Source organism: Panulirus ornatus, chromosome 3 (genome assembly GCF_036320965.1).
Source record: "Panulirus ornatus isolate Po-2019 chromosome 3, ASM3632096v1, whole genome shotgun sequence".
In the NCBI taxonomy this organism is placed as follows: Eukaryota; Metazoa; Arthropoda; class Malacostraca; order Decapoda; family Palinuridae; genus Panulirus; species Panulirus ornatus.
Genome location: NC_092226.1, coordinates 66,598,559 through 66,620,352, shown reverse-complemented (window position 1 = coordinate 66,620,352; position 21,794 = coordinate 66,598,559). Strand labels below are relative to the sequence as shown.

Genomic DNA, 21,794 nt, shown 5'->3' with positions numbered 1-21,794 from the left:
CTCCCTAACAACCCCATCCATTAACAAATTAAACAACCATGGAGACATCGCACACCCCTGCCGCAAACCTACATTCACTGAGAACCAATCACTTTCCTCTCTTCATACACGTACACATGCCTTACATCCTCAATAAAAACTTTTCACTGCTTCTAACAACTTGCCACCCACACCATATATTCTTAATACCTTCCACAGAGCATCTCTATCAACTCTATCATATGCCTTCTCCAGATCCATAAATGCTACACACAAATCCATTTGCTTTTCTAAGTATTTCTCACATACATTCCTCAAAGCAAACACCTGATCCACACATCCTCTACCACTTCTGAAACCACACTGCTCTTCCCCAATCTTATGCTCTGTACATGCCTTCACCCTCTCAGTCAATACCCTCCCATATAATTTACCAGGAATACTCAACAAACTTATACCTCTGTAATTTGAGCATTCACCTTTGTCCCCTTTGCCTTTGTACAATGGCACTATGCAAGCATTCCGCCAATCCTCAGGCCCCTCACCATGAATCATACATACATTAGATAACCTTACCAACCAGTCAACAACACAGTCACCCCCTTTTTTTTATAAATTCCACTGCAATACCATCCAAACCCGCTGCCTTGCCGGCTTTCATCTTCTTCAAAGCTTTTACTACCTCTTCTCTGTTTCCCAAATCATTTTCCCTAACCCTCTCACTTTGCACACCACCTCGACCATAACACTCTATATCTGCTACTCTATCATCTAACACATTCAACAAACCTCCAAAATACTCACTTTTCACATCACCACTACTTGTTATCACCCCCCATTAGCCCCCTTCACTAATGTTCCCATTTGTTCCCTTGTCTTATGCACTTTATTTACCTCCTTCCAAAACATCTTTTTATTCTCCCTAAAATTTAATGATACTCTCTCACCCCAACTCTCATCTTTTTCACCTCTTGCACCTTTCTCTTGACCTCCTGCCTCTTTCTTTTATACATCTCCCACTCATTTGCATTATTTCCCTGCAAAAATCGTCCAAATGCCTCTCTCTTCTCTTTCACTAATAATCTTACTTCTTCATCCCACCACTCACTACCCTTTCTAATCTGCCCACCTCCCACTCTTCATGCCACAAGCATCTTTTGCACAAGCCATCACTGCTTCCCTAAATGCATCCCATTCCTCCCCCACTCCCCTTACCTCCTTTGTTCTCACCTTTTTCCATTCTGTACTCAGTCTCTCCTGGTACTTCCTCACACAAGTCTCCTTCCCAAGCTCACTTACTCTCACCATTCTCTTCACCCCAACATTCTTCTTTTCTGAAAACCTCTACAAATCTTCACCTTTGCCCCCACAAGATAATGATCAGACATCCCTCCAGTTGCACCTCTCAGCACATTAACATCCAAAAGTCTCTCTTTTGCGTGCCTATCAATTAACACGTAATCCAATAACGCTCTCTGGCCATCTCTCCTACTTACATACGTATACTTCTGTATATCTCGCTTTTTAAACCAGGTATTTCCAATCACCAGTCCTTCTACAGCACATAAATCTACAAGCTCTTCACCATTTCCATTTACAACACTGAACACCCCATGTATACCAGTTATTCCCTCAACTGCCACATTACTCACCTTTGCATTCAAATCGCCCATCACTATAACCCGGTCTCGTGCATCAAAACCACTAACACACTCATTCAGCTGCTCCCAAAACACTTGCCTCTCATGATCTTTCTTCTCATGCCCAGGTGCATATGCACCAATAATCACCCATCTCTCTCCATCCACTTTCAGTTTTACCCATATCAATCTAGAGTTTGCTTTCTTACACTATCACATACTCCCACCACTCCTGTTTCAGGAGTAGTGCTTCTCCTTCCTTTGCTCTTGTCCTCTCACTAACCCCTGACTTTACTCCCAAGACATTCCCAAACCACTCTTCCCCTTTACCCTTGAGCTTTGTTTCACTCAGAGCCAAAACATCCAGGTTCCTTTCCTCAAACATACTACCTATCTCTCCTTTTTTCTCATCTTGGTTACATCCACACACATTTAGACACCCCAATCTGAGCCTTCGAGGAGGATGAGCACTCCCCGCGTGACTCCTTCTTCTGTTTTCCCTTTTAGAAAGTTAAAATACAAGGAGGGGAGGGTTTCTAGCGCCCCACTCCCGTCCCCTTTAGTCGCCTTCTACGACACGTGAGGAATGCGTGGGAAGTATTCTTTCTTCCCTATCCCCAGGGATAGGGGACACCATCACTAATATTAAGATTATAATTCTTTGTGTATTTAATAATAGAAGATTCAATGATATTTCTCATTGAATCTTCTGTGTTTGTTTCCAAGTCTGCTGCTAATGCATTTGTTCCAGTGCAGACGTAAAGTTGAACAGTGTTTCTCTTGTTTTTTGTCCCTTCACCTTTCTTGAACACCCTTAAAAGGACTGAATGGTTTGATGCTGTTTGCAGTCTTTTTTGGTGTTTTTATCATTTTTAGTTCTGTGCTTCACAGATAATTAAATTGATATGTTGTCCATCATTAGTTTTGCACTTAATTTCATATGCATCAAGGAATGATATTTCTGTCCTGCAGCCTGAGTTCAGTGCTTTTATGCTACCGTTCATCGTACATTCAGCTCTTAGGACTGACACTGATAAGAGAAGAGATGTTCTGTCACGGCAGTTTTCACAGTTCTTTCAACATCATGTGAAGGCTAACAAACTAGGCTCTGAAATGGGTGGAAATAGTAAGTATATATTTTCTAATCCTTTTTCTAATCCTTTTCTAATCATAAAAATTTCTTGCACAAAACAAACTATTCATATTCTTTGTGAAAAAAATTTACTAAGGCTTTTAGATTTTTTAATACTTGCCTGTGCTGTCTCAGCTAACATAAGAAACATAAGATCTTTCTACTCATACGCATGCTTACATCCTTTATAAAAACCTTTCGTTGCTTCTAACAACTTACTTCCCACACCATATACTCTTAAAACCTTCCACAAAGCATCTCTGTCAACCCCATCATATTCCCTCTCCAGATCTATAAGCTAAGAAAGGAGGAGCACTTCTGAAGTAGGAGTTGTGGGAATATGTGATAGAGTGTAAGAAAGTAAATTCTAGATTGATTTGGGTAAAACTGAAAATGGGTGGAGAGAGATGGGTGATTTTTGGTGCTTATTCACCTGGTCATGAGAATGTAATCCTTGTTTGTCATAGTCTTGTATTTTTACATATCATTATGTACATCTTTTTTGTTTCAGGTATGGATATATGCATCAATAAGGCCGCTCTTCAGGTTTTGCTTAATATAATCGATTACCTTCGTGCTCAGACACCGAATAGATCTTTTTCTAACAGGTAAAACTGTCACTTAATGTGGGTTTTTTTCTTTTATTTTTCTCCCTAGAGTCAGTTTTTCCTGGCTATCTATGTATATTTCTGATGCATGTTCCAACTAGAATTCCCTCACAGGGGTGGCCACAGCAGCAGAGTCTGCATAACTAAGGAACTCCAGCCTTTATTGCCTCACTCTTAACAGGCCACCGGCAGTGGACAAGTCTAGTGCTGTTTTTGCAGAGACTCCAACCTGATGTTCTTTATGACTACTTCTGTCTAATGCTCCTACCTACAACTTCTACCTAATGTTTCTACCTAATACTCCTTCCTATATGTTCTTACCTACTACTTTGTCAAAAGGCAGGGCTAGCACATAAGTGCTCATCACAGGAAAATGTAGAGTTACGAAGAATGAACTGTGAGTTAAGTGATGTTAAGTGTTACATATGACAAAGAAAGATTGTTTGTTTGTGGACAGAATGCTCATAGTCCAAATGTTAGTGAGACAGAAAGAAAAGACAGTTACCTAGGCCAGATGAGTGCAAGTTGACAACCATTTAAATGCTGGCTTGGTAATGGATGTAACTAACCCTCCTGATACCCAGATGGGTAGTACTGGTAATATACCTCCCTGGTATAGAATTCCCTCACAGGGGTGGCCACAGCAGCAGAGTCTGCATAACTAAGGAACTCCAGCCTTTATTGCCTCACTCTTAACAGGCCACCGGCAGTGGACAAGTCTAGTGCAGTTTTTGCAGAGACTCCAACCTGATGTTCTTTATGACTACTTCTGTCTAATGCTCCTACCTACAACTTCTACCTAATGTTTCTACCTAATACTCCTTCCTATATGTTCTTACCTACTACTTTGTCAAAAGGCAGGGCTAGCACATAAGTGCTCATCACAGGAAAATGTAGAGTTACGAAGAATGAACTGTGAGTTAAGTGATGTTAAGTGTTACATATGACAAAGAAAGATTGTTTGTTTGTGGACAGAATGCTCATAGTCCAAATGTTAGTGAGACAGAAAGAAAAGACAGTTACCTAGGCCAGATGAGTGCAAGTTGACAACCATTTAAATGCTGGCTTGGTAATGGATGTAACTAACCCTCCTGATACCCAGATGGGTAGTACTGGTAATATACCTCCCTGGTCGTTGGCTGCCTACCAACTACTACCAGTTTTTCCTGTGATCTGTGAAAGAATCTCCATATTATCCTTTAACTTTCATTCTTCTAATAAGGGTTATACCTATGCCTCTTCAGTAACCAACCGTACAGCAGTAGTGAAATGTAGTTCTCTTGGGGAGTGTCCCCTTTTGAGATGGCAGTCATCACTTGTTGATGACTTCATTGTCCGGCCTGCTATCAAGCTGCACCGGATCTCCAAGCGGTTAGACATCTATATCACGCACACACCTTCTGGCATGGGTAATGTACCTATGGAGAGTGTATCTTCATTGAATTGTTTATTAACTTGGTGTTTGAGGAATTGTGTTAGTGGTTATCTCTTCATGTGATGGCTGCCTCACACTTCAGAAACCTGTGCTCAGAGATCCCACTGCACAAACACAAAAATGACAAAACATACTCACCTGAAGCATATGATTCACCTTGAGAGATTGAAGGAGATTTGCTGTGACAAGTAAGAGGCTTAAAGAACATCAATTGCCTCACTTCTTGCAGATCATCAGTTACTAGAAATGAAAGTTTCTGCCATTTATCCATTCTGGTTCAATTAAAGTTGATGAAATCCACTCACTGGTACATCCTCTAATTGATCTTATGTCTAGGCATATGTCTTTACTGAGATGTATCATTTTTTGGAGAGAGAGTTATTAGACCACATTCATCTGACCTGTTTACCTGAGATATTGACTTGAACAAGATCAGGACTGTGAACAACAAACATTGTAGCAGACTTTTGGAGAAAGACATCCTAAATGAGATTTCTATGGTTGTCTGTGTTAGGTTGTGGTTGCCGATGTTGGGCAAGCCATAACATTATCCTGATGAGAGTGGCGACCTCTGGATTTTGGGGGTTCATTATGTTGCTTACTGTGTCATCTCTCTAGTTATAATCTCGCTGAGACTATTAGGAAGGTAGATTGTAGTTGGTAGGCAGCCACCAACCAGGGATGTATATTACCAGTACCATCCTCCTTGGGTATCGGGAGGGTTTTGACAACTGCGTAATCAGTTAGCACTTCATTGGTTGTCAAACTGCACTCCAGTGCCTCAACCACAGGTAGACTGCTGGCATTCTGTCCACAAACATATAGTCTATTCTTGTCACATGAAACATTTTACAAAACTTAACTTGCACTACATATTCTCTGTAATTCTAGACTTTTTCTACTGTGAGCGCTATGCACTAGCCCTATCCGTTCCTTTTGGCAAATGTTAAGAGTAATAGATAGAAGTAGTAGACAGCAGCATTAGGTGAAAACATTAGAGTTAGTAGTAGACAGGAACATAGTTAGAAGTAATAGTTAGACACATTAGGTAGAAGTACATGTTAGAAACATGAGGTAGGAGCCCCTGAAAACACTGTGCTGGAGTTGCATATTGCCTGTAACCTTTTAAGGATGAGGCACTAAAGGCTAAAAAGTGGTACTGGGATTCACAGGTTATAGAGGGTTTTACCATGGCCTCCCCCATGAGGGAATTCCTGAAAGGAACAGATGTCATAGATATAGAAAGATTATTTTATATATTTTATTTTACTTGATCGCCATTTCCTACATCAGTGAGGTAGCACCAGGAAACAGATGAAAAATGGCCCATCCTTTCATATTATATTTATATTTATTATACTTTGTCACTGTCTCCCTTGTTAGCGAGGTAGCCTTAGGAAACAGACGAAAGAATGGCCCTACCCACTCACATACACATGTATTTACATAAACGCCCACACATGCACATATACATACCTATACCTTTCAATGTATACATACATGTACATACACATATACATATATACACATGTACATATTCATACATGCTGCTTTCATCCATTCCCGCCACACATATATGTATGTATTATTATATTATTGTACTTAATCACTGTCTCCTGCATTAGCAAGGTAGTGCAAGGAAACCGACTAGGAATGGCCCCACCCACCCACATACACATACATATACATATATACACATGTACATATTCATACTTGCTGCCTTCATCATTCCTGGCGCCACCCCACTACACATGAAATAGCAACCCAACCCTCCTTCCAGTGAAGTAGCACCAGGAAAAGACAAAAAGGCCACATTCATTTTCACATTCAGTCTCTAGCCTTCATGTATAATGCACCGAAACCTACAGCTCCCTTTCCACATCCAGGCCCCACAGACCTTTCCATGGTTTACCCCTGACGCTACACATGCCCTGGTTCAATCCACTGACAGCACATCGATCTGGTATACCACATCGTTCCAATTCAGTCTATTCCTTGCACGCCTTTCACCCTCCTGCATGTTCAGGCCCCAACCACTCAAAATCTTTTTCACTCCATCTTTCCACCTCCAATTTGGTCTCCCACTACTCCTCGTTCCCTCCACCTCTGACACATATATCCTCTTGGTCAATCTTTCCTCACTCATTCTCTCCATGTGACCAAACCATTTCAAAACACCCTCTTCTGCCCTCTCAACCACACTCTTTTTATTACCACACATCTCTCTTGCCCTTACATTACTTACTTGATCAAACCACCTCACACCACATAGTGTCCTCAAACATCTCATTTCCAGCACATCCACCCTCCTGCGCACACCTCTATCCATAGCCCACACCTCGCAACCATACAACATTGTTGGAACCACTATTCCTTCAAACATAGCCATTTTTGCTTTCCAAAATAATGTTCTCGACTTCCACACATTCTTCAAGGCTCCCAGGATTTTCACCCCCTCCCCCACCCTATGATTCACTTCCACTTCCATGGTTCCATCCGCTGCCAAATCCACTCCTAGATATCTAAAACACTTCACTTCCTCCAGTTTTTCTCCATTCAAACTTACCTCCCAATTGACTTGACCCTCAACCCTACTGTACCTAATAACCTTACTCTTATTCACATTTACTCTCAACTTTCTTCTTTCACACACTTTACCAAACTCAGTCACCAGTTTCTGCAGTTTCTCACATAAATCAGCCACCAGCGCTGTATCATCAGTGAACAACAACTGACCCACTTCCCAAGCTCTCTCATCCACAACAGACTCCATACTTGCCCCTCTTTTGAAAACTCTTGCATTCACCTCCCTAACAACCCCATCCATTAACAAATTAAACAACCATGGAGACATCGCACACCCCTGCCGCAAACCTACATTCACTGAGAACCAATCACTTTCCTCTCTTCATACACGTACACATGCCTTACATCCTCAATAAAAACTTTTCACTGCTTCTAACAACTTGCCACCCACACCATATATTCTTAATACCTTCCACAGAGCATCTCTATCAACTCTATCATATGCCTTCTCCAGATCCATAAATGCTACACACAGATCCATTTGCTTTTCTAAGTATTTCTCACATACATTCCTCAAAGCAAACACCTGATCCACACATCCTCTACCACTTCTGAAACCACACTGCTCTTCCCCAATCTTATGCTCTGTACATGCCTTCACCCTCTCAGTCAATACCCTCCCATATAATTTACCAGGAATACTCAACAAACTTATACCTCTGTAATTTGAGCATTCACCTTTGTCCCCTTTGCCTTTGTACAATGGCACTATGCAAGCATTCCGCCAATCCTCAGGCCCCTCACCATGAATCATACATACATTAGATAACCTTACCAACCAGTCAACAACACAGTCACCCCCTTTTTTTTATAAATTCCACTGCAATACCATCCAAACCCGCTGCCTTGCCGGCTTTCATCTTCTTCAAAGCTTTTACTACCTCTTCTCTGTTTCCCAAATCATTTTCCCTAACCCTCTCACTTTGCACACCACCTCGACCATAACACTCTATATCTGCTACTCTATCATCTAACACATTCAACAAACCTCCAAAATACTCACTTTTCACATCACCACTACTTGTTATCACCCCCCATTAGCCCCCTTCACTAATGTTCCCATTTGTTCCCTTGTCTTATGCACTTTATTTACCTCCTTCCAAAACATCTTTTTATTCTCCCTAAAATTTAATGATACTCTCTCACCCCAACTCTCATCTTTTTCACCTCTTGCACCTTTCTCTTGACCTCCTGCCTCTTTCTTTTATACATCTCCCACTCATTTGCATTATTTCCCTGCAAAAATCGTCCAAATGCCTCTCTCTTCTCTTTCACTAATAATCTTACTTCTTCATCCCACCACTCACTACCCTTTCTAATCTGCCCACCTCCCACTCTTCATGCCACAAGCATCTTTTGCACAAGCCATCACTGCTTCCCTAAATGCATCCCATTCCTCCCCCACTCCCCTTACCTCCTTTGTTCTCACCTTTTTCCATTCTGTACTCAGTCTCTCCTGGTACTTCCTCACACAAGTCTCCTTCCCAAGCTCACTTACTCTCACCATTCTCTTCACCCCAACATTCTTCTTTTCTGAAAACCTCTACAAATCTTCACCTTTGCCCCCACAAGATAATGATCAGACATCCCTCCAGTTGCACCTCTCAGCACATTAACATCCAAAAGTCTCTCTTTTGCGTGCCTATCAATTAACACGTAATCCAATAACGCTCTCTGGCCATCTCTCCTACTTACATACGTATACTTCTGTATATCTCGCTTTTTAAACCAGGTATTTCCAATCACCAGTCCTTCTACAGCACATAAATCTACAAGCTCTTCACCATTTCCATTTACAACACTGAACATCCCATGTATACCAGTTATTCCCTCAACTGCCACATTACTCACCTTTGCATTCAAATCGCCCATCACTATAACCCGGTCTCGTGCATCAAAACCACTAACACACTCATTCAGCTGCTCCCAAAACACTTGCCTCTCATGATCTTTCTTCTCATGCCCAGGTGCATATGCACCAATAATCACCCATCTCTCTCCATCCACTTTCAGTTTTACCCATATCAATCTAGAGTTTGCTTTCTTACACTATCACATACTCCCACCACTCCTGTTTCAGGAGTAGTGCTTCTCCTTCCTTTGCTCTTGTCCTCTCACTAACCCCTGACTTTACTCCCAAGACATTCCCAAACCACTCTTCCCCTTTACCCTTGAGCTTTGTTTCACTCAGAGCCAAAACATCCAGGTTCCTTTCCTCAAACATACTACCTATCTCTCCTTTTTTCTCATCTTGGTTACATCCACACACATTTAGACACCCCAATCTGAGCCTTCGAGGAGGATGAGCACTCCCCGCGTGACTCCTTCTTCTGTTTTCCCTTTTAGAAAGTTAAAATACAAGGAGGGGAGGGTTTCTAGCGCCCCACTCCCGTCCCCTTTAGTCGCCTTCTACGACACGTGAGGAATGCGTGGGAAGTATTCTTTCTTCCCTATCCCCAGGGATAGGGGACACCATCACTAATATTAAGATTATAATTCTTTGTGTATTTAATAATAGAAGATTCAATGATATTTCTCATTGAATCTTCTGTGTTTGTTTCCAAGTCTGCTGCTAATGCATTTGTTCCAGTGCAGACGTAAAGTTGAACAGTGTTTCTCTTGTTTTTTGTCCCTTCACCTTTCTTGAACACCCTTAAAAGGACTGAATGGTTTGATGCTGTTTGCAGTCTTTTTTGGTGTTTTTATCATTTTTAGTTCTGTGCTTCACAGATAATTAAATTGATATGTTGTCCATCATTAGTTTTGCACTTAATTTCATATGCATCAAGGAATGATATTTCTGTCCTGCAGCCTGAGTTCAGTGCTTTTATGCTACCGTTCATCGTACATTCAGCTCTTAGGACTGACACTGATAAGAGAAGAGATGTTCTGTCACGGCAGTTTTCACAGTTCTTTCAACATCATGTGAAGGCTAACAAACTAGGCTCTGAAATGGGTGGAAATAGTAAGTATATATTTTCTAATCCTTTTTCTAATCCTTTTCTAATCATAAAAATTTCTTGCACAAAACAAACTATTCATATTCTTTGTGAAAAAAATTTACTAAGGCTTTTAGATTTTTTAATACTTGCCTGTGCTGTCTCAGCTAACATAAGAAACATAAGATCTTTCTTCTCATACGCATGCTTACATCCTTTATAAAAACCTTTCGTTGCTTCTAACAACTTACTTCCCACACCATATACTCTTAAAACCTTCCACAAAGCATCTCTGTCAACCCCATCATATTCCCTCTCCAGATCTATAAGCTAAGAAAGGAGGAGCACTTCTGAAGTAGGAGTTGTGGGAATATGTGATAGAGTGTAAGAAAGTAAATTCTAGATTGATTTGGGTAAAACTGAAAATGGGTGGAGAGAGATGGGTGATTTTTGGTGCTTATTCACCTGGTCATGAGAATGTAATCCTTGTTTGTCATAGTCTTGTATTTTTACATATCATTATGTACATCTTTTTTGTTTCAGGTATGGATATATGCATCAGTAAGGCCGCTCTTCAGGTTTTGCTTAATATAATCGATTACCTTCGTGCTCAGACACCGAATAGATCTTTTTCTAACAGGTAAAACTGTCACTTAATGTGGGTTTTTTTCTTTTATTTTTCTCCCTAGAGTCAGTTTTTCCTGGCTATCTATGTATATTTCTGATGCATGTTCCAACTAGAATTCCCTCACAGGGGTGGCCACAGCAGCAGAGTCTGCATAACTAAGGAACTCCAGCCTTTATTGCCTCACTCTTAACAGGCCACCGGCAGTGGACAAGTCTAGTGCTGTTTTTGCAGAGACTCCAACCTGATGTTCTTTATGACTACTTCTGTCTAATGCTCCTACCTACAACTTCTACCTAATGTTTCTACCTAATACTCCTTCCTATATGTTCTTACCTACTACTTTGTCAAAAGGCAGGGCTAGCACATAAGTGCTCATCACAGGAAAATGTAGAGTTACGAAGAATGAACTGTGAGTTAAGTGATGTTAAGTGTTACATATGACAAAGAAAGATTGTTTGTTTGTGGACAGAATGCTCATAGTCCAAATGTTAGTGAGACAGAAAGAAAAGACAGTTACCTAGGCCAGATGAGTGCAAGTTGACAACCATTTAAATGCTGGCTTGGTAATGGATGTAACTAACCCTCCTGATACCCAGATGGGTAGTACTGGTAATATACCTCCCTGGTATAGAATTCCCTCACAGGGGTGGCCACAGCAGCAGAGTCTGCATAACTAAGGAACTCCAGCCTTTATTGCCTCACTCTTAACAGGCCACCGGCAGTGGACAAGTCTAGTGCAGTTTTTGCAGAGACTCCAACCTGATGTTCTTTATGACTACTTCTGTCTAATGCTCCTACCTACAACTTCTACCTAATGTTTCTACCTAATACTCCTTCCTATATGTTCTTACCTACTACTTTGTCAAAAGGCAGGGCTAGCACATAAGTGCTCATCACAGGAAAATGTAGAGTTACGAAGAATGAACTGTGAGTTAAGTGATGTTAAGTGTTACATATGACAAAGAAAGATTGTTTGTTTGTGGACAGAATGCTCATAGTCCAAATGTTAGTGAGACAGAAAGAAAAGACAGTTACCTAGGCCAGATGAGTGCAAGTTGACAACCATTTAAATGCTGGCTTGGTAATGGATGTAACTAACCCTCCTGATACCCAGATGGGTAGTACTGGTAATATACCTCCCTGGTCGTTGGCTGCCTACCAACTACTACCAGTTTTTCCTGTGATCTGTGAAAGAATCTCCATATTATCCTTTAACTTTCATTCTTCTAATAAGGGTTATACCTATGCCTCTTCAGTAACCAACCGTACAGCAGTAGTGAAATGTAGTTCTCTTGGGGAGTGTCCCCTTTTGAGATGGCAGTCATCACTTGTTGATGACTTCATTGTCCGGCCTGCTATCAAGCTGCACCGGATCTCCAAGCGGTTAGACATCTATATCACGCACACACCTTCTGGCATGGGTAATGTACCTATGGAGAGTGTATCTTCATTGAATTGTTTATTAACTTGGTGTTTGAGGAATTGTGTTAGTGGTTATCTCTTCATGTGATGGCTGCCTCACACTTCAGAAACCTGTGCTCAGAGATCCCACTGCACAAACACAAAAATGACAAAACATACTCACCTGAAGCATATGATTCACCTTGAGAGATTGAAGGAGATTTGCTGTGACAAGTAAGAGGCTTAAAGAACATCAATTGCCTCACTTCTTGCAGATCATCAGTTACTAGAAATGAAAGTTTCTGCCATTTATCCATTCTGGTTCAATTAAAGTTGATGAAATCCACTCACTGGTACATCCTCTAATTGATCTTATGTCTAGGCATATGTCTTTACTGAGATGTATCATTTTTTGGAGAGAGAGTTATTAGACCACATTCATCTGACCTGTTTACCTGAGATATTGACTTGAACAAGATCAGGACTGTGAACAACAAACATTGTAGCAGACTTTTGGAGAAAGACATCCTAAATGAGATTTCTATGGTTGTCTGTGTTAGGTTGTGGTTGCCGATGTTGGGCAAGCCATAACATTATCCTGATGAGAGTGGCGACCTCTGGATTTTGGGGGTTCATTATGTTGCTTACTGTGTCATCTCTCTAGTTATAATCTCGCTGAGACTATTAGGAAGGTAGATTGTAGTTGGTAGGCAGCCACCAACCAGGGATGTATATTACCAGTACCATCCTCCTTGGGTATCGGGAGGGTTTTGACAACTGCGTAATCAGTTAGCACTTCATTGGTTGTCAAACTGCACTCCAGTGCCTCAACCACAGGTAGACTGCTGGCATTCTGTCCACAAACATATAGTCTATTCTTGTCACATGAAACATTTTACAAAACTTAACTTGCACTACATATTCTCTGTAATTCTAGACTTTTTCTACTGTGAGCGCTATGCACTAGCCCTATCCGTTCCTTTTGGCAAATGTTAAGAGTAATAGATAGAAGTAGTAGACAGCAGCATTAGGTGAAAACATTAGAGTTAGTAGTAGACAGGAACATAGTTAGAAGTAATAGTTAGACACATTAGGTAGAAGTACATGTTAGAAACATGAGGTAGGAGCCCCTGAAAACACTGTGCTGGAGTTGCATATTGCCTGTAACCTTTTAAGGATGAGGCACTAAAGGCTAAAAAGTGGTACTGGGATTCACAGGTTATAGAGGGTTTTACCATGGCCTCCCCCATGAGGGAATTCCTGAAAGGAACAGATGTCATAGATATAGAAAGATTATTTTATATATTTTATTTTACTTGATCGCCATTTCCTACATCAGTGAGGTAGCACCAGGAAACAGATGAAAAATGGCCCATCCTTTCATATTATATTTATATTTATTATACTTTGTCACTGTCTCCCTTGTTAGCGAGGTAGCCTTAGGAAACAGACGAAAGAATGGCCCTACCCACTCACATACACATGTATTTACATAAACGCCCACACATGCACATATACATACCTATACCTTTCAATGTATACATACATGTACATACACATATACATATATACACATGTACATATTCATACATGCTGCTTTCATCCATTCCCGCCACACATATATGTATGTATTATTATATTATTGTACTTAATCACTGTCTCCTGCATTAGCAAGGTAGTGCAAGGAAACCGACTAGGAATGGCCCCACCCACCCACATACACATACATATACATATATACACATGTACATATTCATACTTGCTGCCTTCATCCATTCCTGGCGCCACCCCACTACACATGAAATAGCAACCCAACCCTCCTTCCAGTGAAGTAGCACCAGGAAAAGACAAAAAGGCCACATTCATTTTCACATTCAGTCTCTAGCCTTCATGTATAATGCACCAAAACTACAGCTCCCTTTCCACATCCAGGCCCCACAGACCTTTCCATGGTTTACCCCAGACACTTCACATGCCCTGGTTCAATCCACTGACAGCACATTGATTCCAGTATACCACATCATTCTAGTTCACTCTATTCTTTGCTCTCCTTTCACCCTTCTGTATGTTCAGGCCCTGATCGCTCAAAATTTTACCCCATCCTTCCACCTCCAATTTGGTCTCCCACTTCTCCTTGTTCCCTCCTCCTCTGACACATATCCTCTTTGTCAATCTTTCCTCACTCATTCTCTCCATGTGTCCAACCACTTCAACACACCCTCTTCTGCTGTCTCAACCACACTCTTTATTGTGACACATCTCTCTTACTCTTACATTACTTCCTCAATCAAACCACCTCACACCACATATTGTCCTCAAACATCTCATTTCCAACACATCCCCCCCCCTGCCCAACCCTATCTATAATAGGCCCATGCCTCACAACCATAGAACATTGTTGGAACCTCTTTTCCTTCAAACATGCCCATTTTTGCTCTCCTAGATAACATTCTTGCCTTCCACGTATTCTTCAACACTCCCAGAACCTTCATCCCCTCACCCCACCCTGTGACTCACTTCCACTTTCATGGTACCATCTGCTGCTAAGTCCACACCTAGATATGTAAAACACTTCACTTCCTCCAGTTTTTCTCCATTCAAACTTACCTCCCAATTGACTTGTTCCTCCACCCAAGTGAACCTCATATCCTTGCTCTTATTCATATTTACGTTTAACTTTCTCCTTTAAAACACTTTACCAAACTCAGTCACCAACCTCTGCAGTTTCCCATCAAATCAGCCACCAGTGCTGTATCATCAGCGAAGAACAACTGACTCATTTCCCAAGCCCTCTCATCCACCACAGACTGCATACTAGCCTCTCTTTCCAAAACTCTTGCATTCTTCTTCCTGACCACCCCATCCATAAACAAATTAAACAACCATGGAGACATCACACACCCCTGCTGCAAACCAACATTCACTGGGAACCAATCACTTTCCTCTTTTCCTACTCATACACATGCCTTACATCCATGGTAAAGTCATTTCCCTGCTTCTGGAAACTTCCCTCCCACACCATATACTCTATAACCTTCCACAAAGCATCTCTATCAACCCTATCATATGCCTTCTCCTGATCCACAAATGCCCCATACAAATCCATCTGTTTTTCGAAGCATTTCTCACATATCCTCTCCAAAGCAAACACCCAATTCACACATCCTCTACCACTTCTGAAACCACACTCTGCTGTTCCCCAGTCTGATGCTGTGTACATGCCTTTACCCTCTCAAACAGTATTGAACTACATTTCTGTTTTCTAACCTTTCAGAGTCCCAGCAAGCTGTTTCCTTTACCCTGACCCTACATTTTAGATTATCACATAGATATTTGCATTGATAATGTATTCAGACTGTGAAATTTCATTTCTCATTTTATAATTTTACAGAAGTTCTCATGCTCTTTAGTTACTAACATTGCATCTCCCCATAGGGATTGGTTTCCACTTTCAGCTTTTGTTTATTTTAAGCAAATCTTGTTCAAGCACTCTGTTTTCACTTTTTTACTATGGGGTGATGCAGTATTTTAATAATAGAGATAAGTGGTAGTAGTATTTTTGTTGATTCTAATTTTACCTCCGTATTATTTACAGTAACCGAGTGACACCCTGGGAGAGAAACTTGTGGCTCCAAGTAAATTATATGCACGTGGCTCATGCTGCTCACTTTTGTGGGGCACATTTTTCTGCACTTCTGTTTCTCCATTTGCATTGTAAGACACTTGATGATATCTTTGCAATACAGTAAATTGCAACAGGCTCAAGGTAGGCAGTTAGATTAGAAACCTCATACTTGTGAGGGATTGGCTACTGCACTTTAGGGCCATTGTGCAGTTGGATGTATCCAGACAAAACAGAGTATCCAGATCCTTATTTCTTAATGTTCCCAGTCAGATACTCTGTAATGAAAATGTATTGTAAGACCTTTCAATGTTAATATGCATACCTGTATATTTTTTTGCACCTAGTTGCTTTCTCTCACAACATTAATGGTGATTGTTGTGATTGTGAAGTCATATGTCTAAGGACTTTTACACTGTGGTTCGTTGGAGGTGATAGATGATCACATAGGAGGAGATTGAAGATGGATTAGAGAAAACTTTGTAGAGAACTCAGTTGTAGAGCTTAAGGATTTTAAAGGTGAAGTCTTCGTGAGTGACTCTGGTTTGGTGGCTGTCTGTGAAGTTGACTATTCATTCTTTGTTGTTTTTGTGGTGGGTGGTTTTGAGTATGGATGGTGTCAAATGCTTTGCCAATATCTGTTACCACTATTCCTCTTTGGGAGTATGGTGGCTATAGTTGATTGAAGCCATTTAGAATGTGTATATTTTGTATGCAGTGTGCTAGGGGAATAGTTAGGTCTAAAGCCTTATTGTGTTGGTGAGAGTGGTGTTATCTGGTTGATTTTGCTATGAATCAGTAGTTTCAAGGAGTTCAGATACTGAAAACAGCACTGATGGAAGACAGTAGCATAAGAGGGTTTTAGGTTGAATGATGAATTTCAGTATAAGTATTATGTTGGCAAGTTTCCAAATGTTAGAGATTTTGTGTATCCAAGAACAGTTGCAAATATCTGTAGGTGCTTGTATTTCTTCTGGGCCAAAGTGTTTTATGTGGATGTTTGCTGTGATGTCAGGGCCTTTTGTAGGTGTTGTAGGTGGACTTCTTTAAGGTTTTAATCACATTGTTAGTATTAGTTGGAGTGATGGGTAAACCATCTGTTGTTTCTGGATGGTGTCTTTGGTATGTGCCTGATCTGTGAGGAGTGTTTTCATAAGGGTATTTGTGTGTTCTTTGGTGAAAGGAGTGTTGATTTGGGTCAGAGGTATTTCATATTTAGGGACTGGGTTGTTGAGAGATGTGTATATTCTTTATTGTTCATCAGAGTTGGCTGCTATGGGTATCATGGGTATTATTTTACAGGAATGAGTGCTAGTTTGCTGTCTACTTCTCTATGATTTGGATAATGGTGTTTAGAGTTGGGATCTATTTCGTGGTCCCAGTTGGTGGTGAGTGGTTTTGTCTCAGCATCTTTCATGAAATGTACTCTCCTTTGAGAAGTTTAGGGTTGATTATTCTTATGTTCTTGTGGTATGTGCTTTTTGTTGGCTTGGTTAGCATGTTAACAAAGTGTGAGATGGACATGGTATAGGGATGGGAAATTATCCGTGACAAATTTGGATCCTTGATTTTATATTGGAATGCTAGCCAGTCTATGTTTCTACAATCTCGGCATATTTTTTTGGTTGCTTTGTGAGTTGAGTGGGCTAGGTGGAGTGTTATCGGGATTGGCATGTGGTCAGAAGAGATTTCTGTTGTGCGCTCCAGGTGGTTAATGTGTGAAGAAGGTTATAGCTGGTGAGGGTGGTTGCGGAAGGGGATGGATTGGGACTCTTTCATATTGATTGGTTGATAATATGATGTGGTTTAAAGTTACCTGGTTACGAATTGAATCTCTTTGCATTATCAATTAAGACAGATTCAGTATAGAAATTCATGTTGATGAATTATCTGTGGCATCAGTAAGTTTGTTTGTTTTTTCATAGGGCTTCTAAACACCAGTATGGTATATGTATGATGTGATAATTTTGTTTTGAAGCACACCCTCTTCAGTTCTCTCGACCACACCTTTCTGTTACCTTTTCATTACTTAATCATATTGTGATAATTTTGTGTTGGAGCACACCCTCTTCAGTTCTCTTAACCACTACTTTCTGTTACCCTTTCTTTACTTAATCATATTGTTCTCAGACATGTTTTCAACTCGCCCACCCTCCTCTTCAGTCTTATATTTAGCCCATGTCTCACTTACATATATTGATGTTAGGACTAGTTTTCAACTCGCCCACCCTCCTCTGCAGTCTTATATTTAGCCCATGTCTCACTTACCTGTATTGATGTTAGGACTACTGTACCTTCACACATATCCAGTTTTGCCTCTCCAGATCATGGTACCTCTTTCCACATTTTTCATTGCTTTCAGAATTTTTACCCCCTCATCCACTCTGTGACTAACCTTCACTTCCATGGTTCCATTTGCTGCCACATCCACTCCCAGATATCTGAGACACTTCACTTCCTCCAGTATTTCTCCTGTAAACCTGTCCTTCAACTCTGTTAGACCTAATAACTTTGCTTTTATTCACATTTACTCTCAACTTCCTCCTTTCAAACACCCTTCCAGACTTGAGTCACCAACTTTTGCAGTTTCCCACCGGAACAAGCCACCAGTGCTTTATCATCAGGAGTCAACATCTGACTTGCTTCCTAGGCCCTCACATTCCCTACAGACTGCTTATTCACTGATATCTCCAAGACTTAGCATTGAGTTGCCTCAAAACCCCATCCATTGGTAAATTAAACAATCATGGTGACATCACACACCCCTGTTGCAGACCAGTCTTCATGTGGAACCATTTACTCTCCTCTCTTCCTACTCATAAACAAGCCTTACACCCTACATAAAAACTTCTCACTGATTCTAGTAGCTTTCCTCCCACACTGTATGTTCTTAAGACCTTCCACATGGCACCTCTATCAGCCTTAACATAAGCTTTTTCGAGATTCATAAATGCCTCATACAAATCCATCCATTTCTCTTTAGTATTTTTCACACTAATCCTTCAGTGCAAACACCTGATCCACACATCCTGTACCACTTCTGAAACCATACTGTTCCTCTCCACTCTATACATGCTCTGTACATGCCTTCACTCTCTCTATCAGTATCCTGTTATGCAACTCACCAGGTATACTTAACTAACTTATGAATTGAAGTTTGAACACTCACCTTTATCTCCCATGCCTTCATAGAGGGGTAGTTTACATGCATTCTGCCACTCCTCAGACACCTCACCATTCATTGAAATCCTGACTAACCAATCAAAAACACATTTACTTCTCTTGATAAACTCATTAGCAATACCACCCACTCCAGCTGCCTTGCCACATTTCATCGTATGAAAAAGGCTTTCACCTTCTCTTTTCACCAAACCACTCTTCATGACTCTCTCACTTCTCATGTCACCCTGATCTAAGCACCCTACTCCTGTCACTCTATCATCAAATACATTCAACAGTCCTTCAAAATGCTCACACCGTCTCCTTCTTTCATAACTATCTTTTATCAATTCCTCTTTTGCCCCCTTCACTGATATTCTTATTTGTTTCCTTATTTTTTGCATGCTGTTCACCTCCTTCCAAAACATCTTATTCTCCTTAAAGTTTACTGATGCTTGCTCATCCCAGCTTTCATTTGCCCTCTTTTAACCCACGCATCTTCCTCTTGGCTTTTTGCCACTTTCTCTTATAGGTCCGCAGTCATTTTTGCTCCTTCCTTGTAAGCACCACTGAAACACCTCCCTTTGATATTTCTCAAGCACCTTTACTACTTCATCTCTTTACTCACAACCCTTTCTAGTCTGTCCACCTCCCACGTGCATCTCTTGCACATGTCAGCACTGCTTCCCTAAATACCTCCTATTCCTCCATTTATTTATGTCTGTTCCTTTATTCATGCATCTGTTCCACTTGGAGTAGTGTCTTTAAAGAATTTCTCACCCCAAAGAAGTTCACATATCCTTGCTATTAAAGGTAACAGAGTCTTAGGCTGTTGTAGTATCTGTAAAGATATCCTGGCTAACACCAGGTCTCTCCCTTAGAAAGGTTCTGAGGCATTTATAGATATTATTAAGAATATATGGTGTGGGTGGCAAGTTGTTAGAAGCAGTGAAAAGTTTTTATCGAGGATGTAAGGCATGTGTGCTTGTAGGAAGAGAGGAAAGTGATTGGTTCTCAGTGAATGTAGGTTTGTGGCAGGGGTGTGTGATGTCTCCATGGTTGTTTGATTTGTCTATGGATGGGGTTGTTAGGGAGGTGAATGCAAGAGTTTTGGAAAGAGGGGCAAGTATGAAGTCTGTTGGGGATGAGAGAGCTTAGGAAGTGAGTCAGTTGTTGTTCGCTGATGATACAGCGTTGGTGGCTGATTCATGTGAGAAACTGCAGAAGCTGGTGACTGAGTTTGGTAAAGTGTGTGAAATAAGAAAGTTAAGAGTAAATGTGAATAAGAGCAAGGTTATTAGGTACAGTAGGGGTGAGGGTCAAGTCAATTGGGAGGTAAGTTTGAATGGAGAAAAATTGGAGGAAGTAAAGTGTTTTAGATATCTGGGAGTGGATCTGGCAGCGGATGGAACCATGGAAGCAGAAGTGAATCATAGGGTGGGGGAGGGGGTGAAAATCCTGGGAGCCTTGAAGAATGTGTGGAAGTCGAGAACATTATCTCGGAAAGCAAAAATGGGTATATTTGAAGGAATAGTGGTTCCAACAATGTTGTATGGTTGCGAGGCGTGGGCTATGGATAGAGTTGTGCGCAGGAGGGTGGATGTGCTGGAAATGAGATGTTTGACAATGTGTGGTGTGAGGTGGTTTGATCGAGTAAGTAACGTAAGGGTAAGAGAGATGTGTGGAAATAAAAAGAGCGTGGTTGAGAGAGCAGAAGAGGGTGTTTTGAAATGGTTTGGGCATATGGAGAGTATGAGTGAGGAAAGATTGACCAAGAGGATATATGTGTCGGAGGTGGAGGGAACGAGGAGAAGAGGGAGACCAAATTGGAGGTGGAAAGATGGAGTGAAAAAGATTTTGAGTGATCGGGGCCTGAACATGCAGGAGGGTGAAAGGCGGGCAAGGAATAGAGTGAATTGGATCGATATGGTATACCGGGGTTGACTTGCTGTCAGTGGATTGAATCAGGGCATGTGCAGCGTCTGGGGTAAACCACGGAAAGCTGTGTGGGGCCTGGATGTGGAAAGGGAGCTGTGGTTTCGGGCATTATTGCATGACAGCTAGAGACTGAGTGTGAACAAATGAGGCCTTTGTTGTCTTTTCCTAGCGCTACCCCGCACACATGAGGGGGAAGGGGGATGTTATTCCATGTGTGGCGAGGTGGCGATGGGAATGAATAAAGGCAGACAGTGTGAATTGTGTGCATGGGTATATATGTATGTGTCTGTGTGTGTATATATATGTGTACATTGTGATGTATAGGTATGTATATTTGCGTGTCTGGACGTGTGTGTCTATACATGTGTATGGGGGTGGGTTGGGCCATTTCTTTCGTCTGTTTCCTTGCGCTACCTCGCAAACGTGGGAGACAGAGACAAAGCAAAATAAATATGAATAAACAATTATTATTATTATTATTATTATTGTTTGTTTTTTCTTTATTATATTATTATTATTATTATTATTATTATTATTATTATTGGGGATAGGGGATTAAGAATACTTCCCATGTATTCCCTGCGTGTCGTAGAAGGCGACTAAAAGGGGAGGGAGCGGGGGGCTGGAAATCCTCCCCTCTCGTTTTTTTTTTTTCCAAAAGAAGGAACAGAGTGGGGCCAGGTGACAATATTCCAAAAAAGGCCCAATCCTCTGTTCTTAACACTAC

The 21,794-nt window shown here is 41.1% G+C and overlaps 1 protein-coding gene across 1 annotated transcript in view; it reads left to right on the top strand.

Moving 5' to 3' along the window:
* Positions 1-21,794, top strand: part of tefu (Serine/threonine-protein kinase tefu) — a 307,455-nt gene that overhangs the window by 184,334 nt on the left and 101,327 nt on the right. The window contains exons 37-39 of the mRNA XM_071688722.1: positions 2,592-2,745; positions 3,263-3,359; positions 15,944-16,062. Of these exons, the coding sequence (XP_071544823.1) occupies positions 2,592-2,745; positions 3,263-3,359; positions 15,944-16,062 (370 nt within the window). The remainder of the gene's footprint in view (positions 1-2,591; positions 2,746-3,262; positions 3,360-15,943; positions 16,063-21,794) is intronic.